Raw genomic sequence first — 16,222 nt, 5'->3', positions numbered from 1 at the left:
TTTATCTCAATCTCTTCATTCAAAAACTCAATCATGGACACTTTTACTGATTGTTGTGGCTGCTTTGCGTGATGTATTGTTGTCTCTACCTTCTTTCCCTTTGTGCTGTTGTCTGTGCCCAATAATGTTTGTACCATGTTGTTGTCTTAGGTCTCTCTTTATGTAGTGTTGTGTTGTCTCTCTTGTCGTGATGTGTGTTTTGTCCTATATTTATATAAAAAAAATATATATTTTTAATCCCAGCCCCCGTCCCCGCAGGAGGCCTTTTGCCTTTTGGTAGGCCGTCATTGTTCTTAACTGACTTGCCTAGTTAAATAAAGGTTCAATAAAAATAAATAAAAAACCAAGAGGTTGTGAGTCAAATCCCAGGTAAGGGGAAACCATTTGTTTGATGTTGTTGATACCTTTCCACTTATTCTGCTCCAGCCATTGCCACAAGCCCGCCCTCCCCAATTAAGGTGCCACCAACCTCCTGTGACATGAATGTGTCTAGAACATTAATGTCGTATATATATTCTGAGAACATGGTAACCACCTTCTGGATATGTTCTGTTTGACATTAAGGGAATGTTCTAACTAATGGCAAAATATGCTAAAAAGGTTCTCAGAAGGTTTTTGCTAACATAGATCGAATGTTCCCCTATCTAATGGGAAAATTGGGCACTCAAACATTACGGGAACATCACGGGTAACATTACAAATATGTTCTTTCTGCCTCTTCCTGTTAGCTGGGTTTCTGCCTGTCTGCCTGTAGGGCTCCTGCTCTGTTGTCACCTAGTAATAGCTTACAGCTGGAAAGAGAGGGGGAGGGAGGGAAAATGAGAGAGGGAAAGTGAGCAAGGCAGAGAGAAAGGAGGGGGAGGGTGAAAGCAGAGCTATGATGCAGACAGCGAATCACATGAGCAGGGATATGTTTACAAACTGAGCTGAGGAGGTATGCTCACTAGCTCCATTGTGAGGAAGAGGGACTGAGAGCAGAGAGAGAAAAAGAGAGAGTGGGACCAGAGGCGAGCGGCTTCCTGGGTTAAAATTATCAGTGTTAGGCTAATTTTCGCTGTCTCCTTTTTCACCCCCTCTTTGTCTGTTTTGGAAGAAGGGGAGCAGATGGTTGGGCCTGACAGAGCAGAGAGCACAACGCCAGTGCAGGCGTAAATAGCTGCTTTTACAGGAACACTGGGCACTGCAGGGAACCATTCAAGTTCTTCCTTTGTTTCCCATAATTAGCAGGTTTTCACAGCAAGAGAGGAAATCTATGTTGAGACGAGTATTCAAGGAAGGCGGAGGCAGAGAGAGAGAGGAAAACAGGACTTCAGAGGATCAGGGGAGGGAGGGATAAGCCTCGTGACAATGTTTTGAAGGGGAGACAAAGCAAAGCAGCGACTGCACTCAGCTGGATAGATTGAGTTAGCTGCATGGGAGTTCTCTCCATTTGGAATATTAACAATAACATTGATGTGTCTTTAACCTGCGAGGGTATGATGTTTATCCCATAATATATACACGGCTTTGCTCTGGAAATCCCTTTGTTTATTTGAAGAGGGGAGCCATTGCAATACGGATATATTTGATTCTGTTGCCTTTAATATCTTAATATCTTTTCACACTTTTTAGCATAATTTTGGATTTTAAAAAGTAGCTATCAATTCCTGATGAAATTGTTGCTTGATTATTCACATAATGACAAATCATCACAAAGAAGAGTGTGGATTTCAACAATGAGTGAGTTGTTTTTGTAATGTTTTACTGGAAAACAGAGCATCATCCACAGGAGAGCTTCTTGGGGAACTGACAATGTTTATCACAACGGGACTGACTCATAGCCTACAAATAAAAGTCATTTTCATTGGGGACACAGAAGAGGTTGGACTCACATCATTGTCTGGAAGACAGTGACTTTTTTGGGGACAACCTCCTCAATCTGTCGGCACCCCAACAAACAAAGACCCAGGACTGGTTGTGACCCCAGACACAGTGAGTCTAGAGGTTGTGAGTAACTTCAGACATTTTGACCCCCATCCACTGATTCCCTGGGTCCCTCTGGCTTTCTTGAGGCTGATTTCACCCAGTCCAGTGGTCTCACGGTGAGTATGTTCTTCCTATGTGTAGTGGCGCAATAATGACCTTTGTGTTTGTGGTGTAACAATGTGTTGTCTCGTTACAATTGGTTTGTATTTGAGTGGGTATGACTTGTATGGTCCTGTCTGTTTTGTTGTGTGCCTTTCCTTTCGACGCTAGGCCCTAGACGCTCTCCCAGACAGCATGTGTTCACAGTGTCCTACCTCTTAGACCTCGACTGTCAATGATTTACTAACATCCTGCTAAAATTACAGATGCCCCTTCCCTCACCCAAACCCAGCACCCCACCCCCCTCAGAGACAGATCTGGTGGAATGGCCCTTCTGGCCAGACCCTCACACAGGCAGAAGTGACCTTTGACCCAGGAAGTACTCTACTTATTGTGGGACTATGGGTGGCATTAGACGTTAAGGTTGCTCACCATTCTCTCCATAGGTAGTGCTGCTGGTGATAGTCTGAAACGCCTGCATGGACTGAAAGGACCAAATTCCAATTCCCCATCTCCCACTCAGGGCCATAAAACGACACACACACACACACACACACACACACACACACACACACACAAAACACATACACACACATCCCCAGGCCGACAAACAAGCGTAACACATTGAAGTCCAACAATATACTGCATATTATACTACAGTGGTATTCAAAATCGGGATTAGGTGCAACACATTTAAGAGTACAGATTATGGTATGGGACAATATACAAACGTTTAAAAATATATATTTCATTGAGTAAATGTATTTATTTGTTTCTTTTCATTTTGATAAGAGATTAAAATGCAATGAATTGAAGGTTATTTGTTAATGTAAAAATCTAAACGTACCGATTTTAAGGTTTTGTCATTAGATTTCTTGTCATTGTGGAGTGCCTCATTGCTGGAGTGGCCTTCAGATATGGGACTCACACACACCTGTCAAACACACACGCACAGGCCTTACTGGGGGAGCTGGTTCAACACTGAGAGCTCACTTTTCAGTAGAAGTAACGCAGTACATTTTGAAAAGTTCATGCAACACAATGAAGTTCAACAATGGAAGTAGTGTTACATTGATACAGTACATAAAACCAGAAGCTGCTGAGTGGCTAACAGTATGCAATATGCATGTCCACCCTGCCTTAGGCACACACATGCAATGAGATGAGCCGAGAGTCCAGTACCGGTCAGCCATACGATGCGCAGCCCACTTCACAGTAAATAACGCATTTATGCTAATAGGACATTCCAAATTCCAAATTTAATTTGATTCGGTCTGCTTCATATGTAAAACATATTCTGTGCACTTAGTAGATGAACACACACACACACACACACACACACACACACACACACACACACAGAGACACAGCACAATGTTTTAAAATGCCACATACTAATTTCTTGAATGTAAAACATCCTCCCTACATTGTAAATGAAACACACACGTCACTGAAACATGCTTCAGAATCCATTATTGAGGACGACATATATACTGAACCCCTTTTGTCTTTTGCCTGTAATGACAGACGGGCATGTAGAGTTTGGTCAAGTAGACTCAAGGCTCTCTGTCTTCTTCCTCTCTCTGTCTTCCTCCTCTCAGGATGTCTGTGCAGTTTAAGATCGCAGATCTCAGACCCTTACGGCAAGATGACATCGGAAGACATCTACCACCTGCCCCTCAACATGTATGTTATCATCCTGGGCATTGGCCTCTTCGTCTTCATGCTCAGCCTGATCTTCTGCTGCTACATGTTCAGGTGAGGCTTAGGGGAGAGTGGGGTAAGTTTAGCCATTTTTTTAAACATTTGGCATCACTCCGTCAAGGGAGCTATAGTATTCTTTCTAACAAAGATATCTACATATATTTCACGATGTTGTGTATCCCTGGAAATAATCTGAATTCATGTAAACATGACAGTTTATATACTTATATACAGTTTAGATACAAGCCTCTAACACAAATTCAATTGACTTGGTGAAAATCTGTTTTTTGGACCTAACTTGCTTAGCACTTTTTCCATGAGGTTTCTTCCTTCACAGACTCCTACACTACCAGTCAAAAGTTTTAGAACATCTACTCATTCAAGGGTTTTACTTTATTTTTTAGTATTTTCTACATTGTAGAATAATAGTGAAGACATCAAAACTATGAAATAACACATATGGAATCATGTAGTAACCAAAAAGTGTATTTGAGATTCTTCAAATAGCCACCATTTGCCTTGATGACAGCTTTGCACACCGGTAGTGTAAATATTTGGTCAAATATTACATTTTGTGTATGGTTTCCTAGAAAGGTGACTCAACTTACCCCTTTGGCAAAACTTACACCACTCTCCCCTACTGCACAGCAGCAAACACCTAGCGCAGCAGGGTTCCCCAACTGAAAGGTGATTTTATTTGGCCCCCAAGTTTTCTGAGCAAAAACATAATAATAGAGAGATATATATATATATATGTAATCGTATACAAATGTAAGCACATTTTGAAATTATTTTCTATTCAAATATTTTACTGGACAAAAATATAAATGCAACATGTAAAGTGTTCGTCCCATGTTTCATGAGCTGAAATAAAAGTTCCCAGAAATGTTCCATATTCTCTCAAATTTGTGCTCCAATTGGGTTTACACCTCTGTTAGTGAACATTTCTCCTTTGCCAAGATAATCCATCCACCTGACAGGTGTGACATATCAAGAAGCTGATTAAACAGCATGATTACTCAGGTGCACCTTGTGCTGGGGACAATGGCCACTCTAAAATGTGCAGTTTTGTCATACAACACAATGCCACAAATGTCTCAAAATTTGAGGGTGTGCGCAATTGTTATGCTGACTGCAGGAATGTTCACCAGAGCTGTTGCCAGAGAATTTCATGTTCATTTCTCTACCATAAGCCGCCTCCAACATCGTATTAGTGAATTTGGCAGTGCGTCCAACCGGCCTCACAACCACAGGCCACGCAACACGCCAGCCCAGGACCTCCACATCCAGCTACTTTACCTGCAAGATCATTTATATTTTTGTTCAGTATATATATCTGGGGTTTTTGTCAATTTGAAGTTTTGTTTGTAATTATTCCGACCCCCCCCTGACCATCCGCTCAAGAAAAAGATCTTCCCTTGGCTGAATCTAGTTGATGATCAATGAGTTACGGGCTTGTTAATCACAATAACCCATAGTCAGCTATAGCTTTCTTAATAGATCAGGGCCTGGTTTCCCAAAAGCATCTTCACGCTAAGTTCATCATTAGAACCTTTGTAGGAGCATCGTTAAATCCCAGAGCTGTTTCCCAAAACCATCGTTATTTGCATTTGAAAACACATGTCATATAAAGCCTGTCTTAGACCACTCGTAGAACAGATTTCCACTAAACATAGAATCACATGGGTTATCTGTCTCTCTGTGACCGCACATAACGTCAAAACAAAGTTGACTACAAATACATAGCCTGGTTTCATAGAATATACGTAACGTAATAAATGTAAATCCAGGACATTGAAATTAGATTGATATGTTACGTTTTGAATGGTTACATAAGAAATACTGTAAGATTAAGGCAAAAACAAAAGGAGGGTGGATGGTCGGAGTGGTTGGGTGGGCGTGTAACGTGAACGTTTAACAACCCAAAGGTTGCGTGTTCGAATCACATCACGGACAACTTTAGCATTTGAACAACTACTTACTATGTTTTAGCTACTTTGCAACTACTTAGCATGTTAGCTAACCCTTTCCCTAACCCTGACCTTAACCTGTTGGGGCTAGGGGGCAGTATTTGCACGGCCGGATAAAAAACGTACCCGATTTAAACTGGTTACTACTCTTGCCCAGAAACGAGAATATGCATTATTTGATTTGGATAGAAAACACTCTAAAGTTTCTAAAACTGTTTGAATGGTGTCTGTGAGTATAACAGAACTCATATGGCAGGCCAAAACCTGAGAAGATTCCATACAGGAAGTGCCCTGTCTGACAATTTGTTCTCCTTCTGTGGCATCTCTATCGAAAATACAGCATCTCTGCTGTAACGTGACATTTTCTATTGGCTCTCAGAAGGCGCCAGAAAGTGGAATGACGTCTCTCCTGTCTCTGGGCGAAAAACAGCAGGAGATTTTGTGAGTGGTCAGGCTGAGAACAGTGACACTGGAGATGCGCGTTCACGAGAATTATACATTTTTTTCTTTCAGCCTTTGAATGAATACAACGTCGCCCGGTTGGAATATTATCGCTATTTTACGAGAAAAATAGCATAAAAATTGATTTTAAACAGCGTTTGACATGCTTCGAAGTATGGTAATGGAATATTTTGAATTTTTTTGTCACGAAATGCGCTCGTGCGTCACCCTTCGGATACTGACCTGCACGAACAAAAACGGAGGTATTTGAATATAACTATGGATTATTTGGAACCAAAACAACATTTGTTGTTGAAGTAGAAGTCCTGGGAGTGCATTCTGACGAAGAACAGCAAAGGTAATCCAATTTTTCTTATAGTAAATCTGAGTTTGGTGAGGGCCAAACTTGGTGGGTGTCAAATTAGCTAGCCGTGATGGCCGGGCTATGTACTCAGAATATTGCAAAATGTGCTTTCGCCGAAAAGCTATTTTAAAATCTGACACCGCGATTGCATAAAGGAGTTAGCCAACTTAGCTAACATTAGCGTTAGCCACCTAGCTAATGTTAGCCTCAACAAATAGGAATTCGTAACATATCATACATATTGAAAACCGTAACATATTGATCGAATTGCAATTCGTAGAATATCATATGAAATGGATGATGGACATCCACAAATTAATACATATCATACAAAACATAACATATCACTCTAAATGGAGGGAGGCAGATTTACTTTACTATGTTATGTCTACCCGAGTTCAGGTTGAAATACAAAGTTGCCAATGTCTTTGCACTTGATACAAAATGAAAACTGAGATGACTGCATTCATGTTCAATACATTTTGTTTTATTTTGCTACTTGTAGGCTATTGTCTAATATTTCATAATGTGTAGCCTAACATGTGCACAATGATGTGCCAAATTGGTGATTTAGTGCATTTTTATTGGGTAAGCATTAGAATAAGCCGGCTCAATATTTGCAGCCGTATTTGATATTATCTCTCTAAGAGCTGATCCGTCATTAGTATTGTGAAATAATAATAATAATAATAATAATAATTTTAAAAAAATTTAAAAAAAAAAAATATATATATATATATATATAAAATCTAAAAAAAAATGTTTTACTTTACTTACCCCTTTTTCTCCCCAATTTCGTGATATCCAAATGGTATGAAAACTGAGATGTCTTGTCCCATCACTGCAACTCCCATACGGACTCGGGAGAGGCGAAGGTCGAGAGCCATACGTCCTCTGAAACACGACCCTGCTAAGCCGGAACTGCTTCTTGACACACTGCTCGCTTAACCCGGAAGCCAGCCGCACCAATGTGTCGGAGAAAACACTGTACAACTGGCGACCGGCCCGCCACAGGAGTCACTAGAGCGCGTTGGGACAAGGACATGCCGACCGGCCAAACCCTCCCCTAACCAGGACGACCCTGAGCCAATTGTATGTCGCCTCATGGGTCTCTCGGTCGCGGGTGGCTACGACACAGCCCGGGATCGAAACCGGAGCTGTAGTGACGACTCAAGCAATGCAGTGCCTTAGACCGCTGCGCCACTCGGGAGGCCCTTCATTTTAAGGTAAGAGAAAGCTGATCCGAGAGTAGCGCTGCCTTTCTTTCAATCCCATCAGTATCGACATATGCTTCAACGACACACTTAGCAACTTTTCTCTCTGTGTGGTGTTTTGGGAAACGCATGTTACATCTTCGGCCATTGTAGGAAAGATGCATCGTTAAAACACTTGTAAGCCTAAGTTCCATTGCTATCGGGAAACCGGGCCCAGAACATTTGAGTTATGTTTTTTGTCAAAGTTAGCTCAGCTGGCTAACCTATTAATCTTGCTTTGGAAAATACAACCCTGAGGCAGACACAATCAGGTAGTACAATATGTTTTAAAGCTGCAAAATATAACTTTTTGCGCGACCCGACCAAATTCACATGGAAATGTGAGTTATAGATCTGTCATTTTCATTGAAAGTCTAAGAAGCCTAAGAAGCGGTAGATATGTTCTATGTGCTTTATTTCTATGCTTCCCATTCTTAAATTTTGTTTTTGTGTCTTTTACTTTCGGTTTTGTACACCAGCTTCAAACTGCTGAAAAAACTAAAATATTTTAGGTTATGGAAAAGATATTTCACAGCAGTTTAGATGGTGCAATGATTCTTACACTATACTTGCTTGTTTTGTCGCATAAAATAAAATTAGGCGAACTATTAGAATTTTAGCAACCAGGAAATGTCGGAGTGATTTTTGCATAGTGCATCTTTAAACATCAATGTGATCAATGCTAGGTGTTGAACAACCAGCTGCGAGCCTTTTGCTAAGACTGTGTTTACACCTGGAGCAAAATGTGTTTTCTGGCCAAATCTGAGGCGTCTTCTTTTAGACTTTCTTGTTGTCGAGATGTGGAACCAAAAATACATACTCAAATCTGCTCCTGATGAGGTGCTTTGCAGCTGTAGCACAGCCAAGTGTAGACACATTGTGACTTGCATTTGGCATACTATTCATGGGTTGCATGTTTCATCACAATACTGTTTTGAACGTTCGCTTTGGACTGATGCGTTCTACTCAATGCATCGTCAATGAGCGCTGATGAAGATTTCATCAAATGTGCTTTACAGTGGCATGGAAATACAATGCATTCAAAATGAGGCAAATAATTAGTAGGAAAACCTTTTGTCATGATTTTGATGTCACCAGATTGACTTTAGACTTTAGATTGAGGGGAGGCCACCGGATTTTAGCTAGCTAACGTTAGCATTGCTAGCTATTTTTGACAAACTTTGCTAGCTAATGACAACATTGCCATCTGTCTATAGTAAATTTGATGATATGATAATGTTGGCAAAGTTGTTTCCTACTAAATATTTGAATTCTTTAGCAATGTCATCGTATTTCCAGGAACTATAGTGGAATTTAAACTAAACAGTAGTTAGCCTCCATCCAGAATGACTGTGCTTCTTCTTCTCTAAAGTTTTATGCCAGACTACACCGATTGTTGTATTGCCACCACCTACTGTACGGGGTATTGAAACAAAACAAAAAGAATACTGTACATTCCATTGTGGGAGGGGGGGGGGGGTCCCGAGATAATAGAAAAATAAATCAAACAACCATCCCACTCTTTCAGTCACATTCAAATCAATCCCTACACAGGCTCAGGAGTCTGTGAGGATGGGCATTCATCGACAGGATTCCTTGTAATGTCTCTGCAGAAAAGTCCCTGAGGCCCCCACAAAAAACTCACGATGATGCCTATTTACGCCGATTTCCTCTCCGTTTGCGCTGTGCAATTGATAACCAAAGTAATAAACGCTACAAAGTCCACCTTCTTAATGTGCCACATGTCAGGATCCCTCTGTTGACAAGGAACATCATCTTGTGTCTCTACTCCTACTACCATTACTTCTTCAACTTCACTCCTTTCTTCCACGCTTCTCAATGCCTCCGGATAGGAGACATTCTGGACAGCCCTTATTCTTGCCAACTCCATCTCCTTCACCCTAACAGGACACAATGTTCACCACCACAATTGCAGCATTTAGGCTCAGCTGACATAATATTCCTCCCGTCTACATACACTTGACACATTTATCACACTGCATGAGTTTGGGCACAGAGGCTCTCACAGGGAATCTCATGTAACCTAAATACAAGTGAGAAGGGAGAGACTCTTCATCAAAAAACAATAGAATGGATGGAGTGGGCTTCTGCACTCCATCTACCGTACAGGTCAGTCATTGTGCACCAACCACTTGATCCTTCACATATATCCTTTGCATTTACTTCTAGAGCCATCCCAGAGATAACACCCTTGATGGGTGCCCTGCTTCAAAGATCCAAACACATGACACATTCCAATCCAACATCTTGAGGCGCGAAGCACGCTCCTTCTGTTCCATGGAAAACACAAAAAAGCCCACTTCTCGTTATTCTCATCGACGCCACCAATTTTTAATAGAGACTCCAAACGGATCTACCAGGTAACAAAATTGATCCAAAACCCTTAATCCAACCAAAAAATAATCAGACCTAGGTTTGGACTTACTAGTTTTCACTACCACTTTACTTCTCTTGTTTCCTTTTACATTCTCCACTGTATTCCAATTCTACTCATTCTCATCTCCACTCGACAAGCCATCTAATTCAAACAGAACATCTGCTTCCATGACTGTGCTTATCACCACTTCAGGGCACCACTATGGCGCCGCCGGTAGAGGGCGGCTTGAACGTTCATAACAATGGCATGACGTGACCGTGTGACGGAGGTGCAACCTATGAATAGCGGTCTCCATGACAACACATCAGGCATGATGGGACATATGATCGAAAGATGAAAAGTAATGGGACAAGCATTCATAACAGATCAATGTAATATGGAATTATGAAGTGTCAATTATATCAGTCAATGTCAAAAATCCTTTTTGAATATGCCTTTTTATATAATTCTGTTTCAGGTTAAGGCGACAAGGCACAAGGGAGCAATATGGATATAATGAGGTAATTTCATCTTGTATTACTAAAAAATCTCTCAAACGTGGTAAATTTCACAATGAGAATGACTTGTTTGTTTCTTCTTGATATCTTTGGATTGCCAGTTGTTTCTAAAATCGATCTCTATTATATTAATTTAAAAAGGTGTTATTTTGTTGCACTTTTATTGTAAAAAAGATTTCCCTCTGTCATAAATTCATCTTTATCTCTAGGTTGTTTTGAAAGGTGCAGGAAAGAAACTGAGTCTTCTTGGAGTAAGTTGATTTTGTTGTTCCAGCTATGCACTTTGCAAATTGTTTTTTGCAGGGGAATAGAATTTAGGCCTCAGCATCAGAGGGTTAAGGTGGGAAGTGAGAGATTTTTTTCCTTCTAAGGATAGTGTTAACGTGATTTATTTCCCATCCTACAGCAGACCTGTGCCGTGTGCTTAGAAGAGTTCAAAAGCAGAGACGAGCTTGGAGTGTGTCCCTGCTCACATGCCTTTCACAAGAAGTAAGGCCCCTCCCACAGTCCTGGCTTTGATGGCGTGAATTGAACAGCTGAAGGCGTACACAGGGAAGAAGAGATCAAAAGCTAGTTTAATTTAAAAAAGAGACAAAAGCCTTGACAAAGCCCTCCAGGTCTAGTGTGAAAGTGACAGGCATTTACTGTCTGTGTGACTTTCAGTCATTTGACTATATGCACCTGTTTTACCCCTAAGGAAAGACCCCTATGACATTGTTTGCAGACTGTTTGCTTGAAATGATAGACTACCATCTGTTTCTCCCTGGACCAGGGTAGAATAGTATAACGACCTCTCCCACAGGATATGTTTGGCATGTTAGTAGCCAATGGGCGTATATAGTAATATACAGGGTAGTGTGTACTGTTGAACCTTCCCTGAATTGCGTCTTTCTCTCTCATGCGTCCTTGCTCTCTCTGTATGCCTGTCTGCCTCTCTCTCACTCTCTCTCGCTTTGTCTCTCTTTCCCACTTTCTCTCTTGCTCTCTCTTTCTCTCCTCTCTCTCCCGCTCATTATCTCTCCTTTTCTTCTCCACATCTCTATGTTTTTCTGTAATATAATATGTTCCCCTCTCTCCCCCTACGCAGGTGTCTGTTAAAATGGCTGGAGATCCGCAGTGTCTGCCCCATGTGTAACAAACCCATCTGCCGTTTGCAGCCAGACCCCCCACAGGGCGCAGAGAGGCCCCAGAGCCCAATGGCGGTGTGAGATGAGCGAGGGACCACACTGCAGCACCTCAACACCCCTAATTACAGTTCCAACCTGCCTCAACCCACTCCAGTCCGCCGGACCCCTAAAAATCACACCCTGGTCCAGTTGAAGTGAATCAGGCATTCCATCCTGACGTCTTCCATATACCCCCATCCTAGAGTTCTGACAGACTCTACTCTGGTTTTGAAGGTGTTAGACCCCTGAAGGTGTGTGTGAGATGAGACTTTGAAGTGGAACTCATAGAACAATATTGGAGAACAAACTGAATGTTTTTGTTATCAAAAAGGCAGGAGATGGATGATGAGACCCTGTCCCATGACCACCGGCCAACCCCTACTGGAGAATTGTATTTATTTTTTTATTTTATTTCACCTTTATTTAACCAGGTAGGCTAGTTGAGAACAAGTTTTCATTTGCAACTGCGCCCTGGCCAAGATAAAGCAAAGCAGTATGATACATACAACAACACAGAGTTACACATGGAGTAAACAAAACATACAGTCAATAATACAGTAGAACAAAAGAAACAGTGGGTACTGAAAAAGAGTTGGGATGCTGTGCATTGGGCCCTACTTTCCCAAATCATAGGCAATAACCCGCCATCCCATGTTCCCAAGTGAAGATAGGGTGTCCTGATTGGTCGATGAGTAACATGGGGCCTGGATGGAGGTAACACGCACATACCATGCCCACAGCTGCCATCAGGGGCCTATGAGGTATTCAGCTATGACATAGGGTGCAGTGACCATGTCACTAAATAAACCATCAGGGTCATTCTTGACTTGCATTGCCATTTGGGAATGGTATTTTGGAAGAAATTAACTTCATTTTTGTTTGTTTTTATTTAAATGTACAGTATATGGGTACATCTTACTATTCTAAATAAACTTTTATGGCAGCTTAATGACTTTAAATATCAAGGATGGTAATGACACATTTTAGGTAATTGAGTATTTTCTTAAATGGAGAGCACAGATGCACAGATGCTCAAATGTTCCCTTACATTTTACATTTTGAAATTTAAATTGAGTAATACCAAATGACAATTTTTATTTAGACACCAAGTCATCAATGGAATCCTCAAAATTATGACATGCTAAAAGGGTGTGATTAGCTAAGAACTTTCTTTAATATAGACCCCTCCCCCGATAACAGTTTGCAACTGGAGGGAATGCTCAAGGTCCTTGTATATTTTTTGTGTAATGAGTAATTTCAGAAACCCCTAACTAAAATTTGCCGTAATTGCATCAGATGCCCGATTAGCTTCTGAGGGAGATGTATGAGAAAAGACAGGCCTTCTAACGAGACTAGAGAAGTCACTTTAAAGTTTAAACAATGCATTAAATATACAGTTTTGCAGTAGAAATTGATTTATATATATTTTATCAATGATAAACAGTACAATATAATCAAAAACATGTATGATGTGTAACTATTTGTTATTTTAAAGTGTTTCTCATTGTTGCAAAGCCGAGGGATGCAAATGCCACTGCAATTCAAGAATGACCCATCAATGAAATATATAATTTTAAATTATTTCTAAGGAATTGTTTTGTATTATAACTGGCTTTCAATAAAGTGTATTGTTTCAGTGATATGTGATATGATGTTATTCATTCTGAAACATTAACCATGCAAATGTTATTCAGTTGGGGCATAGTTATAACCATTTCAAGTATCTGCATTTACATAAAAACATTTTTTTATTACCTTTATTTAACTAGGCAAATCAGTTAAGAACAAATCCTTATTTACAAAGACGGCCAAACCAGGGAAACGCAGGGCCAATTGAGCGCCGCCCTATGGGACTCCCAATCACGGCTGGATGTGATATAGCCTGGATTCGAACCAGGGACTGTAGTGACGTCTTTTGCACTGTGATGCAATTTGCACTGTGATCCATTTGCATGCGCCATTTCGGAAAATAGTAGTTAGCAATGGATGTGCCACCAGTAAAAAAGATTTTAAAAAATGAGGATTAGAGTTTTTTTCAAATGAGTGCAAAGGATTGTGAGTAAAGTTCTTGGCAACTGCCCACACACCACCCCTGGCAAGTAGCTGGAAAATGTGAGTGCTTCCAGCTTAGATGTCGTTAACTTCATCACAGTAATTATGGGTCATGAAGGTGTATTCCATGAGTTAAGACTTTGTTTGGTGCTATCATGATCATGGCAGTAGAGTAGAGTGACAGCTGTAAACAGACAGGCAAAGAGAGAGAGAGAGAGAGAGAGAGAGAGAGAGGCCGGAAACACAGCCAATATTGTGAACCGCAATAATAGCCAATGCAGCCGCATGGCTACACTTATGAACTCCACTGGGGCAATCACATGTGTTAGAGAGAATCCCCTGGTCACCTATAGAGACCTGCCAAGAGGGAGGATGTTAAGTGCCACATGCCTTTCAATTCATGACTTTGAACACCTTGAAATGCATTGGTTGTAAGAAATGTAGTATATAAATAAAGTTTGATTTGATGGATGACAAGATTTGTCTCTGGTCATGAAACTACACCGGCTGGATGTCTAAACCATGTCAATTCTGATTGTCAATAGATTTTCAGAGTCATTCTCCTCAATGACAACATTCTATAACTGAGTTATAACTCATCGAAGTCTGGTATCTGGAGTAATCTGGTTAATGATTATATCATTGATTAAGTGGCTCTTTTCTTGTAGAATGTTGATAGCTGTATAGAACATTGCATTGCTACAATGCTCAAACTTAACTTAATAGCTACACCCACCCGACACAGGATAAACTGTATCCCTCATGCTGGCCCTGACCAAACCGGTAAGTTGCCCCTCACTATGGTTGCACATCTCCACATGGCCAGACTTATAGTGGTCTTCTTACCTTTTAATGCTTTTATGCTCATCCTTGAAAAATGCCATAAGGTGAGAAATAGACACAAGTCGACATACTGTACAAACCGTAGGCTAAGTAAAACTAAAGATTTTTTGATCTGCTGCTCTGCTAACTAGATAACTAAAGTGTAGTCAATGGCTAGCTGAAATAGAGAATTGGGACAGAAGACCTTTGTGGTTTGGACACGGGTCTCTGATCGTGCTGGTGAACAGTAGTTGACAGTGTCGTCTAGAGATGTAATTAGCATTTAACATTTTTGAAAGTAAATTGAGGCTAATTTAATGATAGAACTCACCTTGGCATAGAGAGTCTTACAATGCTATCAAAACGTCACGCCAGCCTACACGAAACACAGACCTTATATCAAGTAGTTCTTAAATCCCAAATTCAAAAAAAGAAATTAAAGGAGGTGGAACCATTACCAGGTTTTACTGCTAGATTTACTGCTAGCTCTGGCCTATGGAGACCGTTTTTGTTGCCTATAAATATCTTCAGCGTAGGCAACCTGCATCGCAGAAACCACACCCCCAAACTACTTCCCGCAGCTATGTAATTGTGTAAAGTGGAGATTGATTCATTTAATTTGGACCTTTCATGCCTACTTAAAAAAAATCAAACAGTTTTTAACTGTGTATGTTACTGCTTATTATTACAGTATAATAATTGTAATATAAATTGGAAATATTACGTTAAGTTACAAACCACCCAGTTAGCACATTTGGTTCATTGGAAGCTGTGGGAACGTGCGTTTTTGGTTTCCCATTGATTCTGGGAACGAAGCCATACATTTCCTGACCGGTAAAACTGAACGTTTTTAAAATATTCTGAGAACAGAAGTGAAAATTTTGCCTGTTCTGGGAATGTTCATTTTTAGGTTGCAGGGAGATTCTGAGAAGCTTTTTGAATAACTTCCTTAAAACTTTCACTGAATGTTTCAATACGACTTTTAATAACACTGCTAGCTTAGTTCAACTGTTTTGAATTCCAAGCACAGATAAGACACATGAAAATGTATTTGCTTAGGTATTCATCATTCAAACACATTTATTTTTTATTGCGTCAGTGAGATTCAAACTTACGATCTTCTGTTCTCTATCCATGGAATTAGTCCACTGCGCCACCAAGATGGAGCTATTTATTTAAACAAAGCTACACATTTTAGTCTATTCAAACAGACCCCATTTCAAAGGAAAGAAGCACTCATTAAGATCAGGTGTGGCCAATTAGTGGGTGTGGCCAACACCTGAACACACTTAACAAGATAGAGGATAGAGTTTGGTTGACGCTGAGAACGGAATGTACAATGAATTTGGAAAGTATTCAGACCCCTTGACTTTTTCCACATTTTATTACATTACAGCCTTATTCTGAAATGTATTACATCAATAAAAATCCTCATCAATCTACACACAATACCCCCAGTAACGAAAACGTTACTTTAAATGTTACTTTAAA

The 16,222-nt window shown here is 40.5% G+C and overlaps 1 protein-coding gene across 1 annotated transcript; it reads left to right on the top strand.

The window, feature by feature from the left end:
* Positions 1-841: 841 nt before the first annotated feature.
* On the top strand, positions 842-13,497 carry si:dkey-51a16.9 (RING finger protein 122). Its single transcript, XM_029698243.1, has 6 exons — positions 842-2,081; positions 3,666-3,822; positions 10,652-10,694; positions 10,901-10,942; positions 11,098-11,180; positions 11,779-13,497. Exons 2-6 carry the CDS (start codon positions 3,713-3,715, stop codon positions 11,897-11,899), a joined length of 399 nt encoding a protein of 132 aa, XP_029554103.1. The 5' UTR covers positions 842-2,081; positions 3,666-3,712; the 3' UTR covers positions 11,900-13,497.
* The last annotated feature ends 2,725 nt before the right edge of the window (positions 13,498-16,222 follow it).

This window comes from Salmo trutta, chromosome 18, assembly GCF_901001165.1.
Source record: "Salmo trutta chromosome 18, fSalTru1.1, whole genome shotgun sequence".
In the NCBI taxonomy this organism is placed as follows: Eukaryota; Metazoa; Chordata; class Actinopteri; order Salmoniformes; family Salmonidae; genus Salmo; species Salmo trutta.
Note: the sequence above shows the minus strand (reverse complement) of the source record. Positions and strands in the feature narration are given on the sequence as shown.

Excerpts from the sequence above, each read along its gene's own strand:
- si:dkey-51a16.9 (XM_029698243.1), top strand. The coding sequence starts at position 3,713 with ATGACATCGGAAGACATCTACCACCTGCCCCTCAACATGTATGTTATC. Across the intron at positions 10,695-10,900 it reads AGCAATATGGATATAATGAG|GTTGTTTTGAAAGGTGCAGG; the intron begins GTAATTTCATCT and ends CTTTATCTCTAG. Across the intron at positions 11,181-11,778 it reads TCACATGCCTTTCACAAGAA|GTGTCTGTTAAAATGGCTGG; the intron begins GTAAGGCCCCTC and ends CCCCCTACGCAG.